General features: G+C 44.2%; 3 protein-coding genes across 3 annotated transcripts; all 3 read left to right on the top strand.

Annotated features, from left to right (window-relative positions):
• The first annotated feature begins 2,398 nt into the window (after window positions 1-2,398).
• On the top strand, window positions 2,399-7,692 carry LOC129701532 (protocadherin gamma-C5-like). The gene has a single exon (XM_055642780.1). The coding sequence runs from the start codon at window positions 4,778-4,780 to the stop codon at window positions 7,160-7,162; it is 2,385 nt and encodes a 794-aa protein (XP_055498755.1). The 5' UTR covers window positions 2,399-4,777; the 3' UTR covers window positions 7,163-7,692.
• A 5,670-nt stretch (window positions 7,693-13,362) lies between these two features.
• LOC129701531 (protocadherin alpha-C2-like) lies at window positions 13,363-16,832 on the top strand. Its single transcript, XM_055642779.1, is given in 5 exon segments — window positions 13,363-13,829; window positions 13,832-14,214; window positions 14,216-14,278; window positions 14,281-15,694; window positions 15,697-16,832. Coding segments are annotated over 5 exon segments (2,376 nt in total). The 5' UTR covers window positions 13,363-13,501; the 3' UTR covers window positions 15,885-16,832.
• Window positions 16,833-17,014: 182 nt separating this feature from the next.
• Window positions 17,015-19,739, top strand: LOC129701530 (protocadherin gamma-C5-like). Its single transcript, XM_055642778.1, has one exon. It carries the CDS (start codon window positions 17,071-17,073, stop codon window positions 19,561-19,563), a length of 2,493 nt encoding a protein of 830 aa, XP_055498753.1. The 5' UTR covers window positions 17,015-17,070; the 3' UTR covers window positions 19,564-19,739.
• Window positions 19,740-24,153: the final 4,414 nt, after the last annotated feature.

Here is a 24,153-nt window from a genome sequence, read left to right as displayed (position 1 = left end):
CTTCCCTGTCTGTTTAGCAGTTCAAATGTAACACTTTTTCATCGAGCTATATGGTAGTCAACTGATCAGAAAACGTGTAACGTTCGTTTATTTTACCAGTTCCCTTCCACCATACAAGACCCGAAATTCTTCTCGGTGAAATAGTGATCTGCTTGCCTTTCTGCCAATATAATGTATTTGGTCTTCCCAATGTGGTAACACTGTATTTGAGACACTGCAAGAAGATTGTGCCATTGCATTGTAGAGCACGTGCGGACAGTCTGCAGGAATTAAACTGATTTTTTCCCCATTTGTTTAACACTTTCGTTCACAATTTCGCACTATCTATTATTTTTCCTCTGAATTCCAACACTGCTGGAACAAGTGCAAAGCAAAGGTGCACGCTTGAGAAACAGCATTCATCTTCCAAATGGACAAGTTGCAACCTTCTTGAGCTCGCCACTCTTGTCTGTTATCATTCCGGTTTAGTTTTGCATCATGTTTGCCGAGGTGTAGATCATACAAACAAACCATTCGTTACGTCGCATCTACGATGACCATCACGTTTATCTGTACTAATTCCACCCGAGCATTAACTCCATGTCCATCAATTCCCTACATAGTCACATTCCCATTATGTACCTTTTACATATTTAACTGTTCCCGTCTCCGTCACATAAACTGACATCTCAATCCACCTGCCGTATTCCGTATTTCTGAAATTAATAGCCATCCGGTCGACTTTAAAAGTACTCCCTCTGATCCTAAAACTTATGTTCTAGTTTTGGAGCGCCCAAACATTGGAATTGGCTGTGGGAATCTACCCTGTCTCTCTCGCTCGTGATTGTGTCATGGCACCGATCAGCAATGTTCACTCCAGGGAATGCAGTTCTAGCCTATACAATCTCCCCTCATGACGTAAACCTGCCCATCCTAGTAACGTTCTTTGCAGTGTGGCCTGCTACCTATCTGGCTTAACCCAACAACTTATATATTGTGCATGCCAGATGTGCACACAATAATTCAAATCCAGCCTAACCAATGTTTTATTCAAAGATATTCCACCTCGAATCTTACATTCAGTACCGCTGCTGAGGGAGACAACCGTGCCATATGCCTTCGGTGAGACCCTGTCCACCACTGTTCACAGTTTTAAAGAACACATTTATTTCAGACGGAATCCCCGTCTGTTCAATAACCTGAACATGTCCCATTCCATTGCTATTAGCCATACACCACAGAAACAACGAAGCATAATTTGTCCTATCAGCCTCTTTCCTTTTTTTTCTCCTTTACTTCCCATCATTAAACTTACTGAAAAATGAACTGTTTTAAATAATTCATCGTTCAGATAAAGCAGCCAAGCCCCGAAATGTTGATTGTATTTCTTTCCACGGATGATATCTGAATCGATGCGCTTTTGACTGCTTATCAGTTAATTGCTAAATTGCGAAAACAGCATGCTTCCTCGTTGGTGGAAGGAATTATCCATCATCTCACCTGTAGTTTTTCGTGATGTTTGCGTTTTAATTTGCAGATTTTATTACAATTATTCGGGTGAATGAATTTTATTGCAGTTTGATTTGATCGGGGAGCGCGTGGTTCAGTCATTGTAAAACCTTTGTGTGGTTATGGAATATAAAAGGTGAAACCCGGCGCTAACTTGAGAATGATATGGAAATGATATCCAATAAACCAAGTGTGGCATCAGAAATCTCCAGAACATTTTCAACCAATGGAGAACATTACCATTTAGTTTGATAAGAGATTCTATCCTCTACGTCATGAAAAACTTGTCCCATTCAAATTTTGCCGGGATCGTGCATGACGTTGAACATCCACTGCAAACTCGAGGAGCAGAAATTAAACTTCAATTCTCTAACCACATTACACGTACTTTGGGCCACCTTGTTAACGTTCACTAAAAATACTTGTTTACACGCTAAGTGTGGTACCACGATATTAATGTTAACTAGGGAGTATTTTCAATGAACAAAATATCTGCGGATTAATGGGTAATCCAGTAATTTCATTGCAAATTGCGGTAATAAAACAAATTAAGAAAAAAGAAAAAACGAAACTGAGAATCCTAAGTTAAATAAGAATTCAAAAATTCACAAATTTTTCGCGCCAAACTTCACACCGACATCTATTTTCTATGTTCCCAAAACATCTGTCGGAGTCTGCTGGGTCATGCGCTTGCAAAGCTGCTGCAAGCAAGATTTACATTGCAGCATTGCCTCTGCTTCATATGCATGTACGTGTCGATAAACTTGGCTTGACTTGGACGTGAGGATGCCTCTCTCCAAACATCACTTCCATTAAACAGGGAGCCGGTTGAACAATTGGCCAATTGAAAGCATTATGTTCACGAACACCCCGGTTTGTACAACGTTGGACAACATTCTGGAGAAGTCAGAACAGCGCGCAATATTTTGCAGTCAGGTACTGCTTTACAAACTCTAGTCATCTTGCTTAAGGACAATGGACAGCCAAGCCTGTCCAGCACATTTACGATGTACATTAGTTTTGGAAAACAGCACTGAAGGGATCAGCGAAAGAAGTACCTTGGTGATGAATTACGAATATTTCTCTGATCCAAACGGTTATTTAATTGTCATTTTCCGTTGCACTTTCGTGGTCTGCCTTCTGATCATCATTCTATTGATTGGCTTCAAGTGTAAACAGGACAGAAATATTATCCAAGAGTATTACTCCCCCAGTTACTGTTACAATCGTGGGGTTTCGCACGGCACGTTTAATGGAAGATCTGCGATGAAGGAAATGTTACCCTATCCTTGGACAGAGCGGGCAGTCCGCGGGCCAGATCTGAATCAATACTCGGTAAGTCTGTCTCCAGTCAGCGAAAAACGATTTTTCTCTTACTGAAGCCATGTAGTGTTAAAGGTCTCAAGGTCAGTGTTAAATTACGCTGATGCGTAGATTGAAGAATGCCAATTTTGTATGCGGCCATTTTATTTCTGCCGGGGCATGTGAAACAGTGCGAGTGAAATATTTAGAAAACTTACCCTTGTTGCACGTTTTTCACTATCGCTTAAATGGGAGTACGGTTGTAATTGAAAAAGTAAAATGTCCCGCAACTGGAATGAAAACATCTTGAAATTGCAAGTTTTATTTCTGAAGGCAGTCCTTCTGTTTGTCACTGGATAATGCGCACAAACGCGTTGCCATTTAACCTATTACGTAACGGTTTGGGTACCTGGATCCATTTACGTGGATGAAAGTACTAATGTGCGGAAGTTGCGTTGAAGAGTTTAATGATTGGGTACCCATGTATTCTAGAAGAATTTTTGATAGATCGTGCCACAAAATATACATATAATAATAATCAACAGGCGAAGGAAATAATTAAGCCCATTTTTTTGCAACACAACTCATGCCTGATGCTGACATTGTGAGGACGACTGGCTGGAGGAACTCAGAGAGTCTGGCAGCACCTGTGGAGAGAAACAGACAGATGACGTTTGGTGTGGAGCCCGTCATGATTGGTGGAGAGGTCCGTTCTGCATAGAGAAGGCTTAGAGCAAACAGTATCAAGTGGTAGTTGGATCCAGGTGAGGAGGGGATTTTTCGCAGTTGTTTCTTGTGGATGATACCACAGGTTGAGGAGAACTGGCTGAGTCTCCATTTGTAGATGAACGAGAATGCCCTGATGTCATCCTGATGTGGAATGAAAATGCAAAGCGACGTCGCCCATTGTAAAAATGAGGATTGGCAAAAAAATTAGAACAAATCTGCAGATTAATGGGCAATTCAGTAATTTAGTTGCAAATTGCAGTAACACAACCAATCACGAAAAATAGAAAAAAGAAAAATAGAATCTCATGTTAAATAAGAATTCAAAAAATCACAACATTTCCATGGATGTTTCCAACAACAAGCAAGTTATGTGCTTTTAAGCTGCTGCATGCAAGATTTACATTGCAGCCGTACCTCTGCGTCCTATGCATGCACAAGTCAATAAACTCGGCTTGTATTGGACGTGACGATGCATTTCTCCAGCAATAACTTTAAAGAGGAAGTTGGTTCAACAATTGGTCAATTGAAAGTATTATTTTCACGAACACCTTCTCCAAAATTTGGAAAGTGCTAATGAAATAATCTTATCAAAGAAGGGAAATTATGTAGTCGTTATATGAACAGAGATGCTGCCCGTCCCGGTGAGTTATACTCTAGCTTTTTGTGCTATCTTCTTATATTTTCTTACTACCCTAAGGTGTGATTGTAAGGGGTCAAACATGTGTAAGCAAATACTGCATATCCGATATGGTATGTTGCATCATAAAAATAACGATGCCATTTATTTATTCGTTGTGGAATTTTGACTGAACTGAAAAAACATGTTTACGTTCTGGGGATAACCCTCTTCCGACGGGCCTGATGTGATTTTCGACGTTAAATGAAAAAAAAACATTCTTCAAGTTTATTTTCAAAGAGGGCGTTTTATGGTTGTACACCATCAAATGTGTAGGCGAGCAGTACAGCTTTAAGAATTGTAGCTGCAGTTGTGCAAAAGAACTGGTCGTGTCGCTGTCTACCAATGAAAAGCTCAAGTACACAGATAGATCCATTGTCCCGCCCACATCCCCGAATAAAGACGTCAGACGCGACGAGAAATGCGAGGCGTGCCTGCGTTTCGATTGCCGAAAAAGGCTGAGGAGGATAGATATCCCATCTGTTTCGATTCGGTATTGGGAATATATATGAGTTATTTTATTGTGCTTGGACTATTTACACGGAGAAAGACCTAGAGTTGGACTTTGACTGATCACGGAACATGGCGTACCTACCGAGGTTTGCCTTCACTGCGTTTGCTTGCATATTTGCGATTTGTGCACCGGGACTAATCTCCGGGCAAATTCGTTATTCTATTCCCGAGGAAATGGAGCAAGGGGCATTTGTTGGGAATATCGCTGTGGATTTGGGCCTGAATGTACGGCAACTGTCAGCTCGCAAATTCCGGCTGAGCTCTGATGACGGAGGGCGGTACATGAAGGTTAGTTTGGACAATGGAATCATGTCTATTCGTGAAAGAATCGACCGGGAACGTATTTGTGGACAGAATGATCAATGTGCTATACATTTCGAAACAATACTCGAAAATCCGTTTGAGGTGTCTGACGGCGAATTGGAGATTCTTGATGTAAATGATAATTCCCCCACTTTTCCGCAAAGCAGCATTGCCTTGCAGATATCGGAAGCCAGTGTATCCGGGATACGTTTCCGACTCGAGGGCGCGGATGATCCCGACATTGGTACAAATACCGTGGCCGCCTATGCAATCAGTTCTAATGAGCACTTTAGTCTAGAAACACAGAAATCCGAAGACGGTATTATAATTGCCGAATTGGTGTTAGAGAAATCTTTGGACCGAGAGATGCAATCATCATTTCAACTCATGCTTACTGCGTTTGACGGCGGGGCCCCTCAGAGATCAGCTACGACACAGGTTCTGATTACGGTATTCGACCAGAACGATAATCCACCTGTGTTCGACCATGATATTTACAGAAGCAGCGTGAGCGAGAACGCGTCGCGGGGTACGTTGACGCTGAAAGTGCAAGCGAATGATTTGGACGAAGGACTGAATGCGGAGCTGACATATCGTTTCAATGATGTTGCTTTGCGAGCAGTGCAACATGTATTCAGGTTGGATCCACGCACTGGGGAGATTCGAGTTCAAGGGCCTTTAGATTTTGAGGAAGTAAACACCTATTCTCTCGATATTCGAGCCCAGGACCACGGTTCCCCTGCAATGACAGGACACTCCAAAATATTGATCAAAGTCATTGACGTGAACGACAATGCACCCGAGATAAAGGTAACATCAGCTTCCAACACAATCCAGGAAAATACTCCATCAGGAAGTTTCATATCCCAGATTTATGTGATGGATCGTGATTCCGCAGCTAACGGCCAAGTGCGTTGCGAGATACAAAAGAACGTCCCATTTCGACTGCAAAAGACATCGAACCACTATAAATTAGTCACCAGTGAAACGTTGGACCGTGAAGCGATCTCTGAGTATAACATTGTAATTTCAGCCTGGGACTTGGGGTCGCCTTCTCTAACATCAAATAAAACCATCCAGATTGCTATTTCGGACGTAAATGACAACGCACCGCAATTCGCGGAGTCATCCTACAACGTATATGTAATGGAGAATAACGCTCCGGGTGTATCCATTTTCACAGTAACTGCAACAGATCACGATCTGGATCAAAATTCCTACCTTTCCTACTCCTTTCTCGATAATCATATCCAAAACATGCCAGTGTCCACTTACCTCTCCATTAATTCAATGAACGGTACTATTTACGCGCTGCGTTTCTTTGACTATGAGGAACTCAAGAACTTCCAGATCCATGTACAGGCCCGTGACGCCGGGGTGCCTCCGTTGAGCAGCAGCGTCACGGTGAATGTGATCATCCTGGATCAAAATGACAACGCGCCGGTAATCATTTCACCTTCAGAACTGAGTGAATCGGCGGCAGTGGATACCGTGCCCCGGTCAGCGGGTCAAGGGTACTTGGTCAGCAAGATAATGGCAACTGATGCAGATTCTGGTCAGAACGCACGGCTCTTTTATCAGATAGTGAAATCTACCGACCCCGGTTTGTACAACGTTGGACAACGTTCCGGAGAAGTCAGAACAGCACGCAATATTTTCCAGTCAGATACTGCTTTACAAACTCTAGTCATCTTGGTTAAGGACAATGGGCAGCCAAGCCTGTCCAGCACAGTTACAATGAACATCAGAGTTTTGGGAAACAGCAGTGAAGGAATCAGCGAAAGCAGTACCTTGGTGAAGACGCCAGAATATTTATCTGATCCAAACGTTTATTTAATCGTCATTTTCAGTTGCACTTCCGTGGTCTTTCTTCTGATCATCATTCTGTTGATTGTCATCAAGTGTAAACAGGACAGAAATATTATCCAAGAGTATAACACCCCTAGTTATTGTTACAATCATGGGGTTTCGCACGGCACGTTTAATGGAAGACCAGCGATGGAGGAAACATTGTGTTATCCTGGGACGGGACGCGTAGTCCGGGGGGCAGAACTGAATCAATACTCAGTCTGTCTGTCTCCAGAGTCAGCGAAAAGCGATTTTCTCTTCCTGAAGCCACGCGACGCTTCCACCTCTCAAGCCCAAAGCTAAATAACACTGATAGGTAAATTGAAGATTGCCAATTTATATGCGGCCATTTTATTGCTGCTGGAGGATGTGAATCAGTGCGAGTGCACTGTTTAGAAAACTTACCCTTGTTGCATTGTTTTTCTCTGTCGCTTAAATGGGAGTACGGTTGTAATTGAAAAAAATAAAACTGGAATGAAAACTTCTTGAAATTGCTAATTTCATTTCTGAAGGCAGTCCTTCTGCTTGTCACTGGATAATGTGCACAAACGTGTTGCCATCTAGTCAATCATAAATGATCTGGGTACCTGGAACCACTTACTTAGCTGAAGTGCTAACATGCGAAAGTTGCGTTGAAGAGTTTATTGACTCCGTATCCATGCATTCTGGACGGATTGTTGATAGTTCTTGGTACAACAAATATGCATGGAACTTTAATAATAATCAACATATGAAGGAAATAATTAAGCTAATTTATATGAAATTCATGAAAGAAGTTGTAATTATGAGCACGATTGACTGGAGGAACTCAGTGAGTCAGGCAGCACCCGTGGAGAGAAACAGGCAGATGACGTTTGGTATCGAGCCCATCATGACCACAGGAAAGTTGCATTGTTGTTAGAAATGGACGAGGAAGACTTAGAACAAATTATATCAAGTGGTAGTTGGGTCCAGGTGAGGAAGGGTTTTTTGGCAGTTGCTTATTGCGGAGGATAGCACAGGCTGAGTCTCCATTTGTAGATGAATCAGAAAGCCTCGATGTCATCCTGATGCGGAATAAAAATGCAAAGCGACGTCATCAATTGTAAAAAAAGAGGACTGGCAAAAAAAGAGTAAGTTATTAAAATGGTGGAGAGCGCGGGAAGAGGGACTGGAAACACAGCGCACGTTGGGCTGCACATGCGGGGAACAGCAGCATTCTATGTTGAGGAACGGACAGTTTGCCGTGCTTACGAACAAGTAAAACCACTTTAGTTTGGATTTAATTGAACAGGTGAGTATTAATGGAATAAATGAATTGTGTCTGAAAGGGAGGAGAAAAACGAGCGAAAGTAGTAGCAGGTGTAACCGTGCGGTTCATATTGTGTTTTTGCTCTATGTAAGCTACTACAAACACGCCCAGTAATCAGGAAGGGATCGGTTCCCAACATCTCACTACCCGGCCCCTCTGGATGGAACAAGTACATGGTTTCCCCATGTGTTATCTTCCACTCATAAACGGTCACATTCAATACAAATTACCTCAATTTAAACAACATTCCGTCACTGTGAACAGATTCCCCTACCCTGCCTGTTTAGCAGTTCAAAAGTACCACTCATCTATCAGTCCCTATCCTAGTCATCCGACCTTACCGGCCACTCACCATCCTTTGCCAGTTTCCAATGAAACCATAAAACGTGTAACTTTCGTTCTTTTACCAATTACATTTTTACTTCCAGCGTACAGGACGGCAAATTCTTCCCGGTGAAGCAATGATCTGCTTGCTCTTCCGCCAATATAATGTAAGTCTTTGGTCTTCCCACTGTGGTAACACTGTTTTGGAGACGCTGAAAGATGGTTGTACCATTGCATTGTAGCACACGTGGGTATAATCTGCAGGAATTAAGCAGTCCCCCCCCCCCCCCCCCCCCCCCCCCCCCCCCCCCCCCCCCCCGGCCCCCCGGGGGCCCGCCCCCCAGCGCCCTTTGTTTTAACACCCCCACCCCCCCCCCCCCCCCCCCCCCCCCCCCCCCCCCCCCCCCCCAACATTTTCATTCACAATTTCACGCTAGCTAATCTATTTTCCCCCCTGATTTCCAGCACGGTTGGAACAAGGGTAAAGCAAAGGCGCACGTTTGAAAAATAGGGTCTAATCTTCCATATGGACACGCCACTGTTGTATATTATCATTTCGGTTTAACCTTGCACTATTGTGTGCCGAGCTGTTGAGTGCCGAGGTGTTGGTCATAGAAACAAACCATTCGTTACATCGCATCTACGCCGACCATCATGTTTATCTGTATTAATTCCACCCTCGCATTAATTCCCTATCCATCAATTCCCTACATATTCACATTCCCATTAAGTACCGTTTACATACTTAGCTAAAATAGACACAAACAACTTGAGTAACTCAGCGGGGCAGGCATCATCTCTGGAGAGAAGGAATGGGTTCTGGGCGATCGTTTCGCTGAACACCTTCGCTCAGTCCGCCTGAACCAACATGATCGCCCGCTTGCGAAACACTTTAATTCTCCTTCCCTTTCGGGCGCAGACCTTACTGTCCCAAGTCTCCTCCGTTGTCAGAGGGAGGCTAAACGTAAATTGGCAGAGTACCATCTCATATCTTGCTTGGACAGCTTTACAGTGGTATGAATATTGATTTCTCTAACTTCAAGAAACACCGGCATTCCCTCTCTCTCTATTCCTCCCCGCCCAAGTCGCACAAGCTTCTCGTTTTCACCCATCAAACAGCGAACAATGGCCTGTTGCCTTTATGGTCGTTACTCTTTTCCAAATCTTTCATTTATTGTTCTTCATCTCTCTACATTATCGTCTACCGCTCTCGTTTCCCTTGTATCTAACACGTCTGAAAAGGGACCTCGACACGAAACGTCACCCATTCCTTATCTCCAGAGATGTTGCCTGTCTCTCTGCGTTATTCCATGTTTTTGTCTCTTCGGTTTTAAATCTCCGGATTAAACCAGCATCTGCAGTTCCTTCTTACATACTTACCTGTTCCCGTTTCCACCACCTGACTGTCATCTCAATCCACATGCGATATTCCCTTGTTCTGAAATGATTAGCCTAAAACCCATCGTCTAGTTTTGGGGTGCCTTGCATTTGGATATGTCTATTGACCATCTACCGTAGCCGTGTTTGGGTAATAGCATCGCGCAGCTGCGTTTTATCCAGGGAATACTGCTCTGGCCTATACAATCTCCCCTCATGACAAAATCCTCCCATCCTAGCAACGTTGTTTGGAGTGTGGCCTGCTCCCACTCTGGCTTAGAGGGGATGCTCAGTTCAGCTGGGTGATGTTATCACTCAGCTATTCCAGCATTTCCTTGACTCCAGCTGTGTCCCACGGATGTGGAAGGAGTCCACACTCATACCGGTGCCGAATAAATCTAACGCCAGGGAGATGAAGGACTACAGACCGGTGGCACTCACATCCATTCTTTCCAAGTGTATGGAGGGGGTGGTAAGTGATCACCTCGCTGCTATGGTGGTGTACAGGCTTGACCCACTTCAGTTTGCCTATAAGGCAAGGCGTGGGGTGGAGGATGCCTGTTTGACTCTCCTGGACACAGTTAGCAGACAGCTGGACTCCCCACACCCCCACACACGGATTTTATTTATGGATTTTTCTTCAGCTTTTAACACAGTTAACACGGTCACCCTCTGCAACCGCCTTCTGGATCTACAAGTCAACCCATCACCTATCCTGTGGATCAAAGACTTTCTGCAGGACCGGCCTCAGCATGTGGTGGTAAATGGTTTTAAATCCAATAACATGGTTTTAAACACTGGTGTCCCCCAGGATTGTGTCTTATCACCGATTTTATTTTCCATCTACACAAACAGCATAACAAACAATAACAGTGACATTTCCCTTTTTAAGTATGCAGACGATATGGCCCTGGTGGCTCACATCAAGGACCACACTTCTCTGGCTGCCTACTATCAGCAGGTCAACACCCTGATGCTGTGGACCAAAGAGAGCTCTCTGGAGCTTAACATCTCCAAAACCAAGGAGCTGTGTTGTGGGGGGAGGCGAACATCTTCCCCCCAACCTCTCTCTGAACCTCTGAGGCTGAATGGGCAGACAGTTGAGCAGGTAGAGGCCTTTAGATACCTGGGCACAGAGATTGACACCCGCCTGTCCTTCTCCCAGCACACAGACTCTGTGTACAAGAAGGCACAGCAACGCCTGTTCTTGCTGAGGAAACTCAGGAGCTTTGATGTCAGACAGGACATTTTAACAGCTGTCTATAAATCACATAGAATCTGTACTCACCTTTAACATCACATCCTGGTTCACCCTCACCTCTGTCAAAGACAAATCAAAGCTTTCCCGGATCATCAATCAGGCAAGCAAAATAACTGGCAAAACTCAAAATCATCAGTACTCCACACCCAGGCAGTTAAAAGGAAAGCCAATTTCATTACACAGGATCCCACCCAACCCCTGGACAAGTCTTTCCAACTTCTGCCATCAGGCCGCCGATATAAAGTCCCCCTATCCAAGAAAAACATCCACAAAAACTCATTCATACCCATTGCCATAAACAGCTTAAATAAAAAATGAACAATGGACAAATTAACCCTGACGCATTGTCACTTTACACGTATCCACAACTTTTATCTTGTCTATTTTTACCGTCTTTAATCTTTATATTTGCTTTTAAGATCCATACACACTGTGTGTGCTCGCAGAAATCTGTGCTGTATGACTGCTTATCAGTACATTGACCTGTCTGTATGTTGAGCCACGTCAAAGAAGATTTTCTGTTACGACAGACAATAAAGTTTTCTGAATCTGAATCTGAACCCAATCACTTACATATTGTGCTTACCACAACAACTTGCACACAATAATTCAAATCCAGCCCAAGAAATGTTTTATTCAACTACAATAGACCTCAACTCTTACAATCAGTACCGCTGCCTAAGGAGGCAGCCATGCCATATGCATTCTACACGACCCTCTCTGCCACTCTTCTCATTTTTAAAGAACAAATTGCTTTCATCCAAAATCCACAGCTGTTCAATGAGCTGAACATGTCCCATTCCCTTGCTATTCGCCATACACCACAGAAACAATTTGTCCCCGATCACTTACATTGAGGTGATTAAAGGATATACATTTATTTGGTCTTGCCTCTGAGAAAGATTTCTATTTTTTTCTCCTTTAATTCCCATACTCGCTGTTATTGAAAAGGAACTTATATTTCATGGTTTCACAGATAGACGATCCACGGTCAGAAGCGTTGATTGTATTTCTTTCCTCGGATGATATCTAAATCGATGAGTGTTTTCAGCATTTTCAGTTGTTGTTCCACAGCTGACTGCTTGTCATTCAATTGCCATATAGCGATAGCAGCATACCTCTTGTTTGGTGGAAGGAATTATCCCTAATCTCACCTGTAGTGTTTCGCGATGATTTGGATTTTTTTCAGATTTTATTACAATTATTCGGTTGATATTAATTTTATTGGTATTAGAATTTTTTTGCTAGTTTCGTGAGGTTAAGTCACGGCAAACCTTTGTTTGGCAATGGAATATAAAAGGTGAAACCCAGCGCTAACTTGAGAATGACGTACAATTGACATCCAAGTATGGCATCAGATATATTCAGAACATTTTCAACCAATGGCGAACATGACCAATGCATTCCGTTTAATTAAAGTAGACGTAGATTATATCCTCTACGTCATGAAAACGTGGCCCATTCAAACTTTGCCTGGGTCATGTATGAGGTTCAACATTCACTGCAAACTCCAGCAGCAGAAATGAAGCTTCAATTGCCTAAAAACATTACAAGTACTTTGGGCCACCTTGTTAACGTTCACTGAAAAACCGGTTTTACACGGTAAGTGTAGTACCACGAGATTAGTGTTAACTGAGGCTCATTTTAAATGAGAACAAATCTACGGATTACTTCGTAATTCGGTCATTTAGTTGCAAATTGCATTAACAAAACCAATGAAAAAACTACAGAAAATCGAAACAGAAAATCTCAAGTTAAATAAGAAACAAAAATCCACCTAAATTCCTGCGCAAAACCTCACACCGACACCTATTTTCAATGTTTCCTACAATATCTGTCGGGGTCTGCTGTGTTATGTGCTTGTGAAGCTGCTGCAAGCAAGATTTACATTGCAGCAGTGCCTCTGCGTGCCTGTGCATGCACGTGTCAATAAACTTGGCTTGACCTGGGCGTGACGATATATTTCTACAACAATTACTTTAAACAGGAAGTTGGTTCAACAATCGGCCAATTGAAAGTATTATATTCACGAACACCCCCCTCTCGACTTTCGAAGTTAAATGGAAGAAAATTCCTTCTTCAAGCTTCTTTTTAAAGAGGACGTTTTATGGTTGCACACCATTAAATATATAGGAGAGCAGTACAGCTTTAAGAATTGCAGCTGCCAATGAGAAGCCCCAGTACAGAGATGGATCCATTGTCCCCCCCATATCTCAGAATAAAAACGTCAGACGCGTTTAGAGAGGCGAGCAGTGCGTGCGTTTTGATTGACGAAACAGGCAGAAGAGGATAGATTTCCCGTCTGTTTCGATTCGGTATTGGGAATATATGTGAATATTTATTTCGTGGTTTGACGATTTGCACGGATTACTCGAGGAGAGGCGGAATAATGGCGCACATACGGAGGTTTGCCCTCACAGTATTTGCTTGCATGTTTGTGATATGTGCACCGGGTCCAATCTCCGGGCAAATTCGTTATTCTATTCCCGAGGAAATGGAGCAAGGGGCATTTGTTGGGAATATCGCTGTGGATTTGGGCCTGAATGTACGGCAACTGTCAGCTCGCAAATTCCGACTGAACTCTGATGACGGAGGGCGGTACATGAAGGTCAGTTTGGACAATGGAATCATGTCTATTCGTGAAAGAATCGACCGGGAACGTATTTGTGGACAGAATGATAAATGCACTGTATATTTCGAAACAATACTGGAAACCCCGTGGAGGTGTATCACGGGGAATTGGCGATTCTTGATGTAAATGACAATTCCCCCACTTTCCCGCAGAGCAGCATTGTCTTGCAGATATCGGAAGCTAGTGCACCCGGTGTACGTTTCCGACTCGAGGGCGCGGATGATCCCGACATTGGTACAAATACCGTGGCCGCTTATACAATCAGTTCCAGTGAGCACTTTAGTCTAAGAACACAGAAAACCGAAGACGGTATTATGATTGCTGACTTGCTGTTAGGGAAATCTTTGGACCGAGAGCAGCAATCATCATTTCAACTCTTGCTTACGGCGACTGATGGTGGCACCCCTCAGAGATCAGCCACAGCTCATATTCTCATTACTGTATTGGACAACAACGATAATCCACCTGTGTTTCGATCATGATATTTACAGAGGCAGCGTAAGTGAGAATGCGTCGCGGGGGTACGTTGGTGCTGACAGTCAAAAGCAAATGATTTGGACGAAGGACTGAATTCGGAGCTGACATATTGTTTTAGTGATATTTCTTTGATAAGAGCGCGAAAATTATTCAGTTTAGACCCAGTTACTGGGGAGCTTCGAGTCAAAGGGCTTCTAGATTTTGAACAAGTAAACAGCTATTCTCTGGATATTCGAGCCCAGGACCACGGTTCCCCTGCAATGACAGGACACTCCAAAGTACTGATCAAAGTCACTGATGCGAACGACAACGCACCTGAGATAAAGGTACCATCACCTTGCAACAAAATCCCGGAAAATGCGCCACCAGGAAGTTTCATATGTCTGATTAATGTGATGGATCGTGCTTCTGGAGCGAACGGTCAAGTACGTTGCGAGTTAAGACAAAAGAACGTCCCATTTCGACTGCAAAAGGTATCGAACAACTATAAATTAACCACGAGTGAAACGTTGGACCGTGAAGCCATCGCTGAGTATAACATTCTTATTTCAGCCTGGGACTTGGGGTCGCCGTCACTCTCATCAAATACAACCATCCAGATTGCAATTTCGGACGTTAACGATAACGAACCACAATTCACAGAGTCATCCTACAACATATATATAATGGAGAACAACGCTCCGGGTGTGTCCGTTTCCACAGTAACCGCAACAGATCCTGATCTGGATCAAAATTCCTATATTTCCTACTCCTTTCTCGATAACCATATCCAAAACGTGCCAATATCCACTTACCTCACTATCAATTCAATTAACGGTACCATTTACGCACTGCGTTCCTTTGATTATGAGGAACTAAAAAACTTCCAGATTAATGTTCAAGCCCGTGACTCCGGGGTGTCTCCGTTGAGTAGCAGCGCCATGGTGAATGTGATCATCCTGGATCAAAATGACAACGCGCCGGTAATAGTTTCACCTTCAGAACAAAGTGGCTCATCATCAGTGGATACCGTACCCCGGTCAGCGGGTCAAGGGTACTTGGTCAGCAAGATAATGGCAACGGATGCAGATTCTGGTCAGAACGCACAGCTCTTTTTTCAGATAGTGAAATCTACCGACCCCGGTTTGTACAACGTCGGACAACGTTCCGGTGATGTTAGAACATCGCGCAATATTTTCCAGTCCGACACTGCTGTACAAACTATAGTCATCTTGGTCAGGGACAATGGGCAGCCATGCCTGTCCAGCACAGTTACAATGAACATTCGAGTTTTGGAAAACAGCACTGAAGGAATCACCGAAAGCAGTACATTGGTGAAGAATCCAGTATATTTCTCTGATCCAAATGTGTACTTTATCATAATTTTCAGCTGCACTTCCGTTGTGTTTCTTCTGATCATCGGTCTGTTGATTGGCATCAAGTGTAAACAGGACAGAAGTATTATCCAAGGGTATAACACCCCCAGTTATTGTTACATGGTGGAGAGTTGCACGGTACGTTTAATGGTAGACCTGCCATAGAGGAAACTTTACGCTATCCCAGGACAGGCCGGGTTGGCCGCGTGCCGGAACCGCATCACTACTCGGTCTGCCTTTCTCCAGAATCAGCGAAAAGTGATTTTCTCTTCTTGAAGCCATACGGCGCTCCCACGTCTCAGGCCTAATGATGCGTATGCTCTAGGAAGACGCATCTTCTTATTTGGGGTCATTTTACTCTCGAGGCATATGAATAACTCGTGAGTGAAATATTTATGAAAATGTTTGTGCATGTTTTCGATTTCCTTTAAATTGTGCATTTGTTGTAATGGTAACGAATATATAACTTTTAGCAAATAAAGCCCATCGTCTGAGAGGTATCTGTCAACTCAGAAGAAATCATATTGCCTATTTTTGAACGACGTACAGATGATATACATTGCTGCTGGGTCAATCACATTAAGGATGCTAAATCCATTTACTTGCCTAAAGTAAAAAATACGATTAAAAAATTCGACGTCAGCATATTCCATATGAAGTGCTGATAGGTACAGAGCAAATAACTAAATAACAAATTTAGAAGACGGAAATGAAAATAATAAGTGAATGAGAAACACAAGATGCGAAAGCTGAAATATTGTGTAAGATAAATTGAGTTGGCGGAAAACTCACCGGGAAACAGGTGGGCCCCGAAGTGAGCTGGGATATGGATAGATAACGTTTCAGGATGCCCCGCCCCTCCAATCCGGACTAGGGGAGCGTTAGCTGGTAGAAAGAGGTAAATGAAAATGGTGAGGCAAGTGCTGGCAAGTGGAATCCAGGCAAGGAAAACTTGGCTTGCAGATGGAAAACAACGGATGGAGATGGTCACATAGGCGGGAGTTAACATGTGAAAAAGAAGAACGAGATGGTGGATCCGATAAAAAGGGAATGTACGAAACAAACTATAGAAGTATGGGCAGGCAAGGCTCATGCGAAACAGTACGACGGGTAGAGGAGGATGTGAGTGTGGGGACCCGTATGGATCAGCAGGAGAAGGGGGTGGGTGGGCGGTAATCTACAATTGGAACAATGCAGGTTCATGCCTTTGGATTGTAGGCCACACATGCGGAATATGGGGTGCTGGTATTTCAGTTTGTATATGTCCTCCATCTGAGTATGGAGTAAACTGAGGACGAGAGATTTCATTTTGAATGGGATTTGAAGAAATGTTGCAATTCCGGAGTTGCAATAGGAGGTTCCAGCTCGCCTACCAATGGCGTTCAGACTAGAACTGTGCACAAGAATAAAAAACGTCATACGCGACGAGAGAGGCGAGCAGTGCCTGCGTTTCCATTGCCGAAGCAGGCTGAGGACGATAGATTTCCCGTCTGTATGAATTCGGGATTGGAAATCTATAAGATTTTTTATCTGGTGCGTGGACCGTTTGCACGGATTACCCGAGGAGAGGCCTGGTCTGGGACTTTGACAGGGCGCGGAACAATGGCGTGCCTACCGAGGTTTGCCTTCACTGCGTTTGCTTGCATATTTGTGATATGTCGACCGGGTCTAATCACCGGGCAAATTCGTTATTCTATTCCCGAGGAAATGAAGCAAGGGGCATTTGTTGCGAATATCGCTGTGGATTTGGGCCTGAACGTACGGCAATTGTCAGCTCGCAAATTCCGATTGGGCTCTGATGACGGAGGGCGGTACATGAAGGTCAGTTTGGACAATGGAATCATGTCTATTCGTGAAAGAATCGACCGGGAACGTATTTGTGGACAGACTGATAAATGCACTATACCTTTCGAAACCATACTGGCGAACCCTTTGGAGATGTATCACGGGGAATTGGTGATTCTTGACGTAAATGACAATTCTCCCACTTTCCCGCAGAGCAGCATTGTCTTGCAGATATCGGAAGCCAGTGCACCCGGTGTACATTTCCGACTCGAGGGCGCGGATGATCCCGACATTGGTACAAATACCGTGGCCGCTTACACAATCAGTTCCAGTGAGTACTTTAGTCTAAAAACACAGAGAGCCGAAGACGGTATTATAATAGCCGAGTTGCTGTTAGAGAAGTTGTTGGACCGAGAGCAGCAATCATCCCTTCAACTCTTGCTTACGGGGATGGATGGCGGAACCCCTCAGAGATCAGCCACAGCTCAGATTCTCATTACTGTGCTGGACTTCAACGATAATCCACCTGTGTTCGATCATAATATTTACAGAGGCAGCGTAAGTGAGAACGCACTGCGGGGTACGTTGGTGCTGAAAATCCAAGCAAATGATTTGGACGAAGGACTGAATGCGGAGTTAACATATCGTTTACATGATGCTACTTTGCGAAGAGTGCAACATTTATTCAGTTTGGATCCACGCACCGGGGAGATTCTAGTTAAAGGGCCTCTAGATTTTGAAGAAGTAAACAGCTATTCTCTCGATATTCAAGCCCAGGACCACGGTTCACCTGCAATGACGGGGCACTGCAAAGTTGTGATCAAAGTGATTGACGCGAATGACAATGCACCTGAGATAAGGGTGACATCAGCTTCCAACAAAATCCAGGAGGATACTCCACCAGGAAGTTTCATATCCCTGATTTATGTGATCGATCGCGATTCCGAAACGAACGGTCAAGTGCGTTGCGAGATACAAAAGAACGTCCCATTTCGACTGCAAAAGACATCGAACCACTATAAATTAGTCACCAGTGAAACGTTGGACCGTGAAGCGATCTCTGAGTATAACATTCTTGTTTCAGCCTGGGACTTGGGTTCACCGTCACTATCAACAAATAAAACCATCGAGATTTCAATTTCGGACATTAATGATAACGCACCACAGTTCAGTGAGACATCCCACAACGTATATGTAATGGAGAATAACGCGGCGGGTGCGTCCGTTTCCACAGTAACTGCAATGGATCCTGATCTGGATCTAAATTCCCATGTTTCCTACTCCTTTCTCGATAATCATATCCAAAACTTGCCAGTGTCCACTTACCTCACTATTAACACAATTAACGGTACTATTTACGCGCTGCGTCCCTTTGACTATGAGGAACTCAAGAACTTCCAAATCCATGTTCAAGCCCGTGACGCCGGGGTGCCTCGGTTGAGCAGCAGCGCCACGATGAATGTGATCATCCTGGATCAAAATGACAACGCGCCGGTAATTGTTTCACCTTCAGAACAAAGTGGCCCAGCAACAGTGGAGGTCGTGCCCGAGACAGCGGGTCAAGGGTACTTGGTCACCAAGATAATAGCAAACGATGCCGATTCTGGTCAGAACGCACGGCTCTTTTATCAGATGATGAAATCTACCGCAACCGGGTTGTATAACATTGGACAACATTCCGGGGAAGTCAGAACAGCGCGCAATATTTTGCAGTCAGATAATGCTTTACAAACTCTAGTCATCTTGGTTAAGGACAATGGGCAGCCAAGCCTGTCCAGCACAGTTGGAATCAACATTAGATTGTTGTGGAACAGCACTGAAGGAATCAGCGAAAGCAGTACCTTGGTGAAGAATCCAGAATATTTCTCTGATCCAAACGTTTATTTAATCGTCATATTCAGTTGCACTTCCGTGGTCTTTCTTTTGATCATTATTCTATTGATTGGTATCAAGTGTAAACAGGATAGACATAGTATCCAAGAGTATAACTCGCCTAGTTATTCTCACAATTATGGGGGTTCTCACGGTACGTTTAGTGGAAGACCTGCCCTGGAGGAAACTTTACGCTATCCTGGGACGGGCCGGGTACTCCGCGTGCAAGAACCGAATCAATACTCGGTTTGTCTTTCTCCAGAGTCAGCGAAAACCGATTTTCTCTTCTTGAAGCCATGCGGCGCACCCACCTCTCAAGCCCAATGCTAAATTACGCTGATACGTAGATTAAGGGATGCCTATTCTTATGCGGCCATTTTCTTTCTGCCCAGTAATATGAATCGATGCGAGTGAAATTTGAGGAAAACATTCCCTTCTTGCGTTTTTTCTCTATTGCTTAAATTGGAGTACAATTGTCAAAAATAAAAATTCCTGAAACGGGAATGAAACCATTTTGAAATTGCATATTTTATTTCTGAAGGCAGTCATTCTGTCACTGGATAATGTGCATAAACGTGTTGCCATTTAGTTTATTACGCAAAGTGCCTGGATACCTAGATCCACTAGGTATTAATAAGGGAAAGTTGCGGTGAAGAATTTTCTAATTGCGTACACACGCGTTCTATAAGAATTGCTGTTAGTTCGTGGTACAAAAAAAACATATAACAATAATCAACAGTTGAAGGAAATAATGAAGCTCCTATATCTGAAAGAGAATTGATGGCAGATGCTGAGATTGTGAGCACTACTGACTAGAAGAACTCAATGATCTGAGTGTGGTGGGGGGGGGGGGGGGGGGGGGGGGGGGGGGGGACGACAAGAGCGGAGAGGCACATGGCGGTTGGTGTCGAGCCCTTCGTGACATCAGGAGAAGAACATTGTTGGTATAAATAGACGAGGGGATGCTTACAGCAAACAGTATCAAGTGGTGGTTGGATTCAGTTCAGGAGGGGATTTTTTATGCAGTTCATTTTTGTTGAGGATAGCCTGGGTTGAGGAAAAATGCCTGAATCACCATTCTTGGATGTATCGGAAAGCCCCTGAGTCATCTTGATGTGGAGAGGAAAGACAAAGCGACGTTATCCATGGTTAAAATCAGCATTTGCAATTAATGTACAGGTTGATAAAGTGGTCGGGGGTATGTGTTATGAGACTGGAAACATTGAGCATGTTGGGCTGCACAAGTGGGGGAATGTGCGAAACGGGCAGTGTGGCACACTGATGAAAAATTGAAACCACTTTAGTCTGGAAGTAAAGGAACAGGTGAGGACCACGTATGAATGGAATAATGTATTACGTGTGAAAGGGAGGAGAAAACGAGCGAAAGTAAAGGCAATTAGCAGCTTGGTTCACAAGTTATAGGGGTAGAATTAGGCCAGTCGGCCCATCGAGCCTCCCCCGACATGCAATCATGGCTGATCTCTGCTTCCTAATCTTATTTTCCTGACTTCTCCCCATAACCCTTGACACCCGTTCTAATCAACAATTTATCTATCTCTGTTTTAAACATATCCACTGACAACCCTCTGTGGCAATTAGTTGCACAGATTAACTACCGTCTGACTCAGGAAGTTCCTCCTCGCCTCCTTTCTAAAAGAGCGCCCTTTAATTCGGAGGCTATGACCACTGGTACAAAACTCTACCTCCAGTAGAAACATCCTGTCCATATCAACTCTATCTATGCTGTGTTAACACATAGTGTACTAGACTAAGTGTCGTGTATGCTGCAAACCAAGAAAAAACAAGGCATTGTTTTGCATGACCCCAAAGGACACCCCCGGGTGCATGAGGAAACCAGGTTAATGGCATTGCATGACCCAAAAGGACATTCTCTCAATCACGAACAATCACCAATAATTGCAGATGTGTTAAATTTATACATCACATTCCGGCTCCGAATGTGAAGGAGATAATCTACAATAGAGAGAATACCACGGTTAAGAAAATGACTGCAATAAGCCAGTTCGGTATTTCGAAAAACACAAGGAATCGTGGGATTTGTCAAAGGTCATCCGAGAGTTTAAAAAAAACGAGCGGTAGTGGGGAGAGCTGGGTACACCAGCGAGAGAGAAGAGGCAAATGCGAGTGGGAGACAGGGAGAGACTGTGAGAGGTGGGGGAGAGAGATTTCAGCGAGACAGACAACCATTGGTAAAGAAATGGCTCACTGCTTCTAGGAAAGTCGATAAAATGTCCTCAATCGAGAGAATGCACCTTCAGAACCACATCGTCTCGACCACGCTGGAGATTTCCGCGGTCGCAAGGAACACAGGACCTAAAGTTTGCGTTGAGTGAACTGAGTGTTCTTACCGTCCTTGTCGTACACCGGCGTTTTGTGAGAGTGGTTGGATCCCGGAATGGAGGAGTCAGCGCCCGACAGGTGAGTGGCCCGCGGTAGCTGGTGCCTCTCCGCTCGCCGCTGGTAGAACTGACACCTCTACTCCCCGGGTCGGGCGCTGCCTCCTCGAACCGGCTGCTTGGCGGCGGCCGACTAGGATTCCAGAGCATCGCCGATGCCTCAAATCAGCTCCAGATCCCCCGCCGCCTGTCCGGGTAATGTGACCTACGTTTGTTGAGCTGAAGCTGGGATCGAACCACTCACAAATCGCCGGTGTACCGCGAGAACGTTAAGAACACTCAGTTCACTCAACGCAAACTTTAAGTCATTTGTTGCTTGCACACGTGGACATCCCCGCTCCCATCCATCCCAACCACGGCGCAAAAGTCTAATGCGTAGGAAGTCTAAAGGAGGGTCTTCTATCCAAAGGTCCGCGGACGGGAGTGTTGGCCCAGGCCCGCAGCCAGCGGAGGGGAGGCGCCGGCCCCAGCTCGATTCTGCCTGTCCCGCCGCCCCGGACGTCCCTGGTGGCCCACGGACGGGACACTCGGGAGAGGACGGGGACAGGCGCAGCGGCGGCTGGATGGTGCCAGTTCGCCCACGGCCTGGCCGAGCTGCGCTCTGCCCCTACGGTACCCTCTGCCACTTCTTCCAGCTGGCGGCTTACCACCTTCAGCAGGATCTCGGTGTCAAACTGAGGCGACGGGGGTGGAGGTGGAGGGCTGCCGGCCACCCCGCACAGCCGATCTGAAGCCAGCGGCTGCAAGTCAGGGGCCGCCCCGCCAGCCCAAAGCTACCCCGGACACCTCCGGACAGGGACGGGACACTGGGGATGTGACGAGGACGCCCCAGCAGCAAAAAGAGCACCCCCACCTCGACCCCCACCCCGTCCCCGGCCACGGACGAGACGAAAGCCTGGACACAATGCAGCACCACCGTTGCGGTGACTTTATAACCAGCGACCTATGACCTGGGCATGCGCAGACGGAATACCGAACTCGCTTATTACATAGATGTGTATCCCGTTAGTGTAACACGGTGTTTTTAATTAAATATCGTACATTGTAATCTTTAAAGATAATGTTAACTATTCATTTATGCGTTTCAAAATTGATCATGTCCCCTAATATCGGACCGTGAGGTTCAAATTGTGTTTTTTTGTTCTGGGTAAGGTACTGCTAACACGCGCAGCAATCAGGAAGGGATCGGTTCTCAGCATCTTCGCTCTTCTGGATGGAACAAGGACAGCATTTCCTTATTGAATCCTCCATTCACTAACTTTCACATTTAATTCAATTTACCTCAATTTAAACACAATTCCGTCACCGAGTAGATACCCCCTTCCCTGTCTGTTCAGCAGTTCAAATGTAACAGTTTTTCATCGAGCTATATGGTAGTCAACTGACCAGAAAACGTGTAACGTTCGTTTATTTTACTAGTTCCCTTCCACCATACAAGACCCGAATTTCTTCTCGGTGGAATAGTGATCTGCTTGCCTTTCTGTCAGTATAATGTAAGTATTTGGTCTTCCCAATGTGGTAACACTGTATTTGAGACACTGCAAGTAGCAATGTTACAACATTTTGAGATTTAAAAAATCAAGTCTGCAATTTATCCCACCAGATAAAGCATAACAATAAGTTTAATTTGACACCTAATTCACTTTCATATCTCAAGTAATAAAAACGTTATGGCCATTTTCATACTCGGAAATTAGCATCTTGTTCCCTATTGATTTTCTATGGACATAACAAAAAAGCTGTGATTGAGGACAGTCAAAAGCCCATAACCTTCTTAAAAATTAAGAGAACTGAGTGAAATTTTCAGTTATCATAGATTGAACCATTCTGAAACAAATATAAAATAATCTTACTTGGAGGACCTGAAATTAAAGCATATAATTAGTTAGTTACCCAATTGTAGCTAATTTCAAACTTCAATTACTAGATCTAAACATCTATCCATTTCTTAATAAATGATTAACATTTTTAAATAGCCTAAGTGTCCAAATAATATTCACAAATAATTCACGATAAAACATGATTTTTAAATCTCATTTACATCAATTTATAGGCCAAATGGAAGGAATTTAGTGTTCAATTGCTGTAAATTAAAGTCAATTTAAATCGGCTTTCTAGTGGGTTCCTGTGAACGCGCTGGTTTAGAACGTTCACATTGCAGTGGATTTGTGCCCCCAAATGCCCAGAAAAATACTGCAGGATATAAAGAGCCCAAAATGAACTATTCGCTATAGAAAACTTTATATACAGGGTTCTTAAGAAGACCCTTTTAATGTAAAAATAAGGTACATACCTTTAATTGTTTGCTTTATAAAACCGTGGGGCTGCGAGAGGTCGCGGGTTTAGAGAGTGGTTTTTAAACTACTATAACTATTATACAAGGCCATAAAAACTAATAATACCTTTTGCGACGGGGTCTTTCAGCGATTTTACGTTAATGATTTACTAGGCTGAACATTTTCGATTGCAACAGCCTAGTAAAAATCGCGTTTTAAACCCGCCC

The sequence above is a fragment of the Leucoraja erinacea genome, chromosome 11, assembly GCF_028641065.1.
Source record: "Leucoraja erinacea ecotype New England chromosome 11, Leri_hhj_1, whole genome shotgun sequence".
Classification (NCBI taxonomy): domain Eukaryota; kingdom Metazoa; phylum Chordata; class Chondrichthyes; order Rajiformes; family Rajidae; genus Leucoraja; species Leucoraja erinaceus.
The sequence above is the reverse complement of the archived record's forward strand: the minus strand, read 5'-3'. Positions and strand labels throughout refer to the sequence as shown.

Bases quoted from the DNA above. Each gene is read 5' to 3' on its own strand.
- LOC129701530 (XM_055642778.1), top strand. From the start codon at position 17,071: ATGAATTCGGGATTGGAAATCTATAAGATTTTTTATCTGGTGCGTGGA.
- LOC129701532 (XM_055642780.1), top strand. From the start codon at position 4,778: ATGGCGTACCTACCGAGGTTTGCCTTCACTGCGTTTGCTTGCATATTT.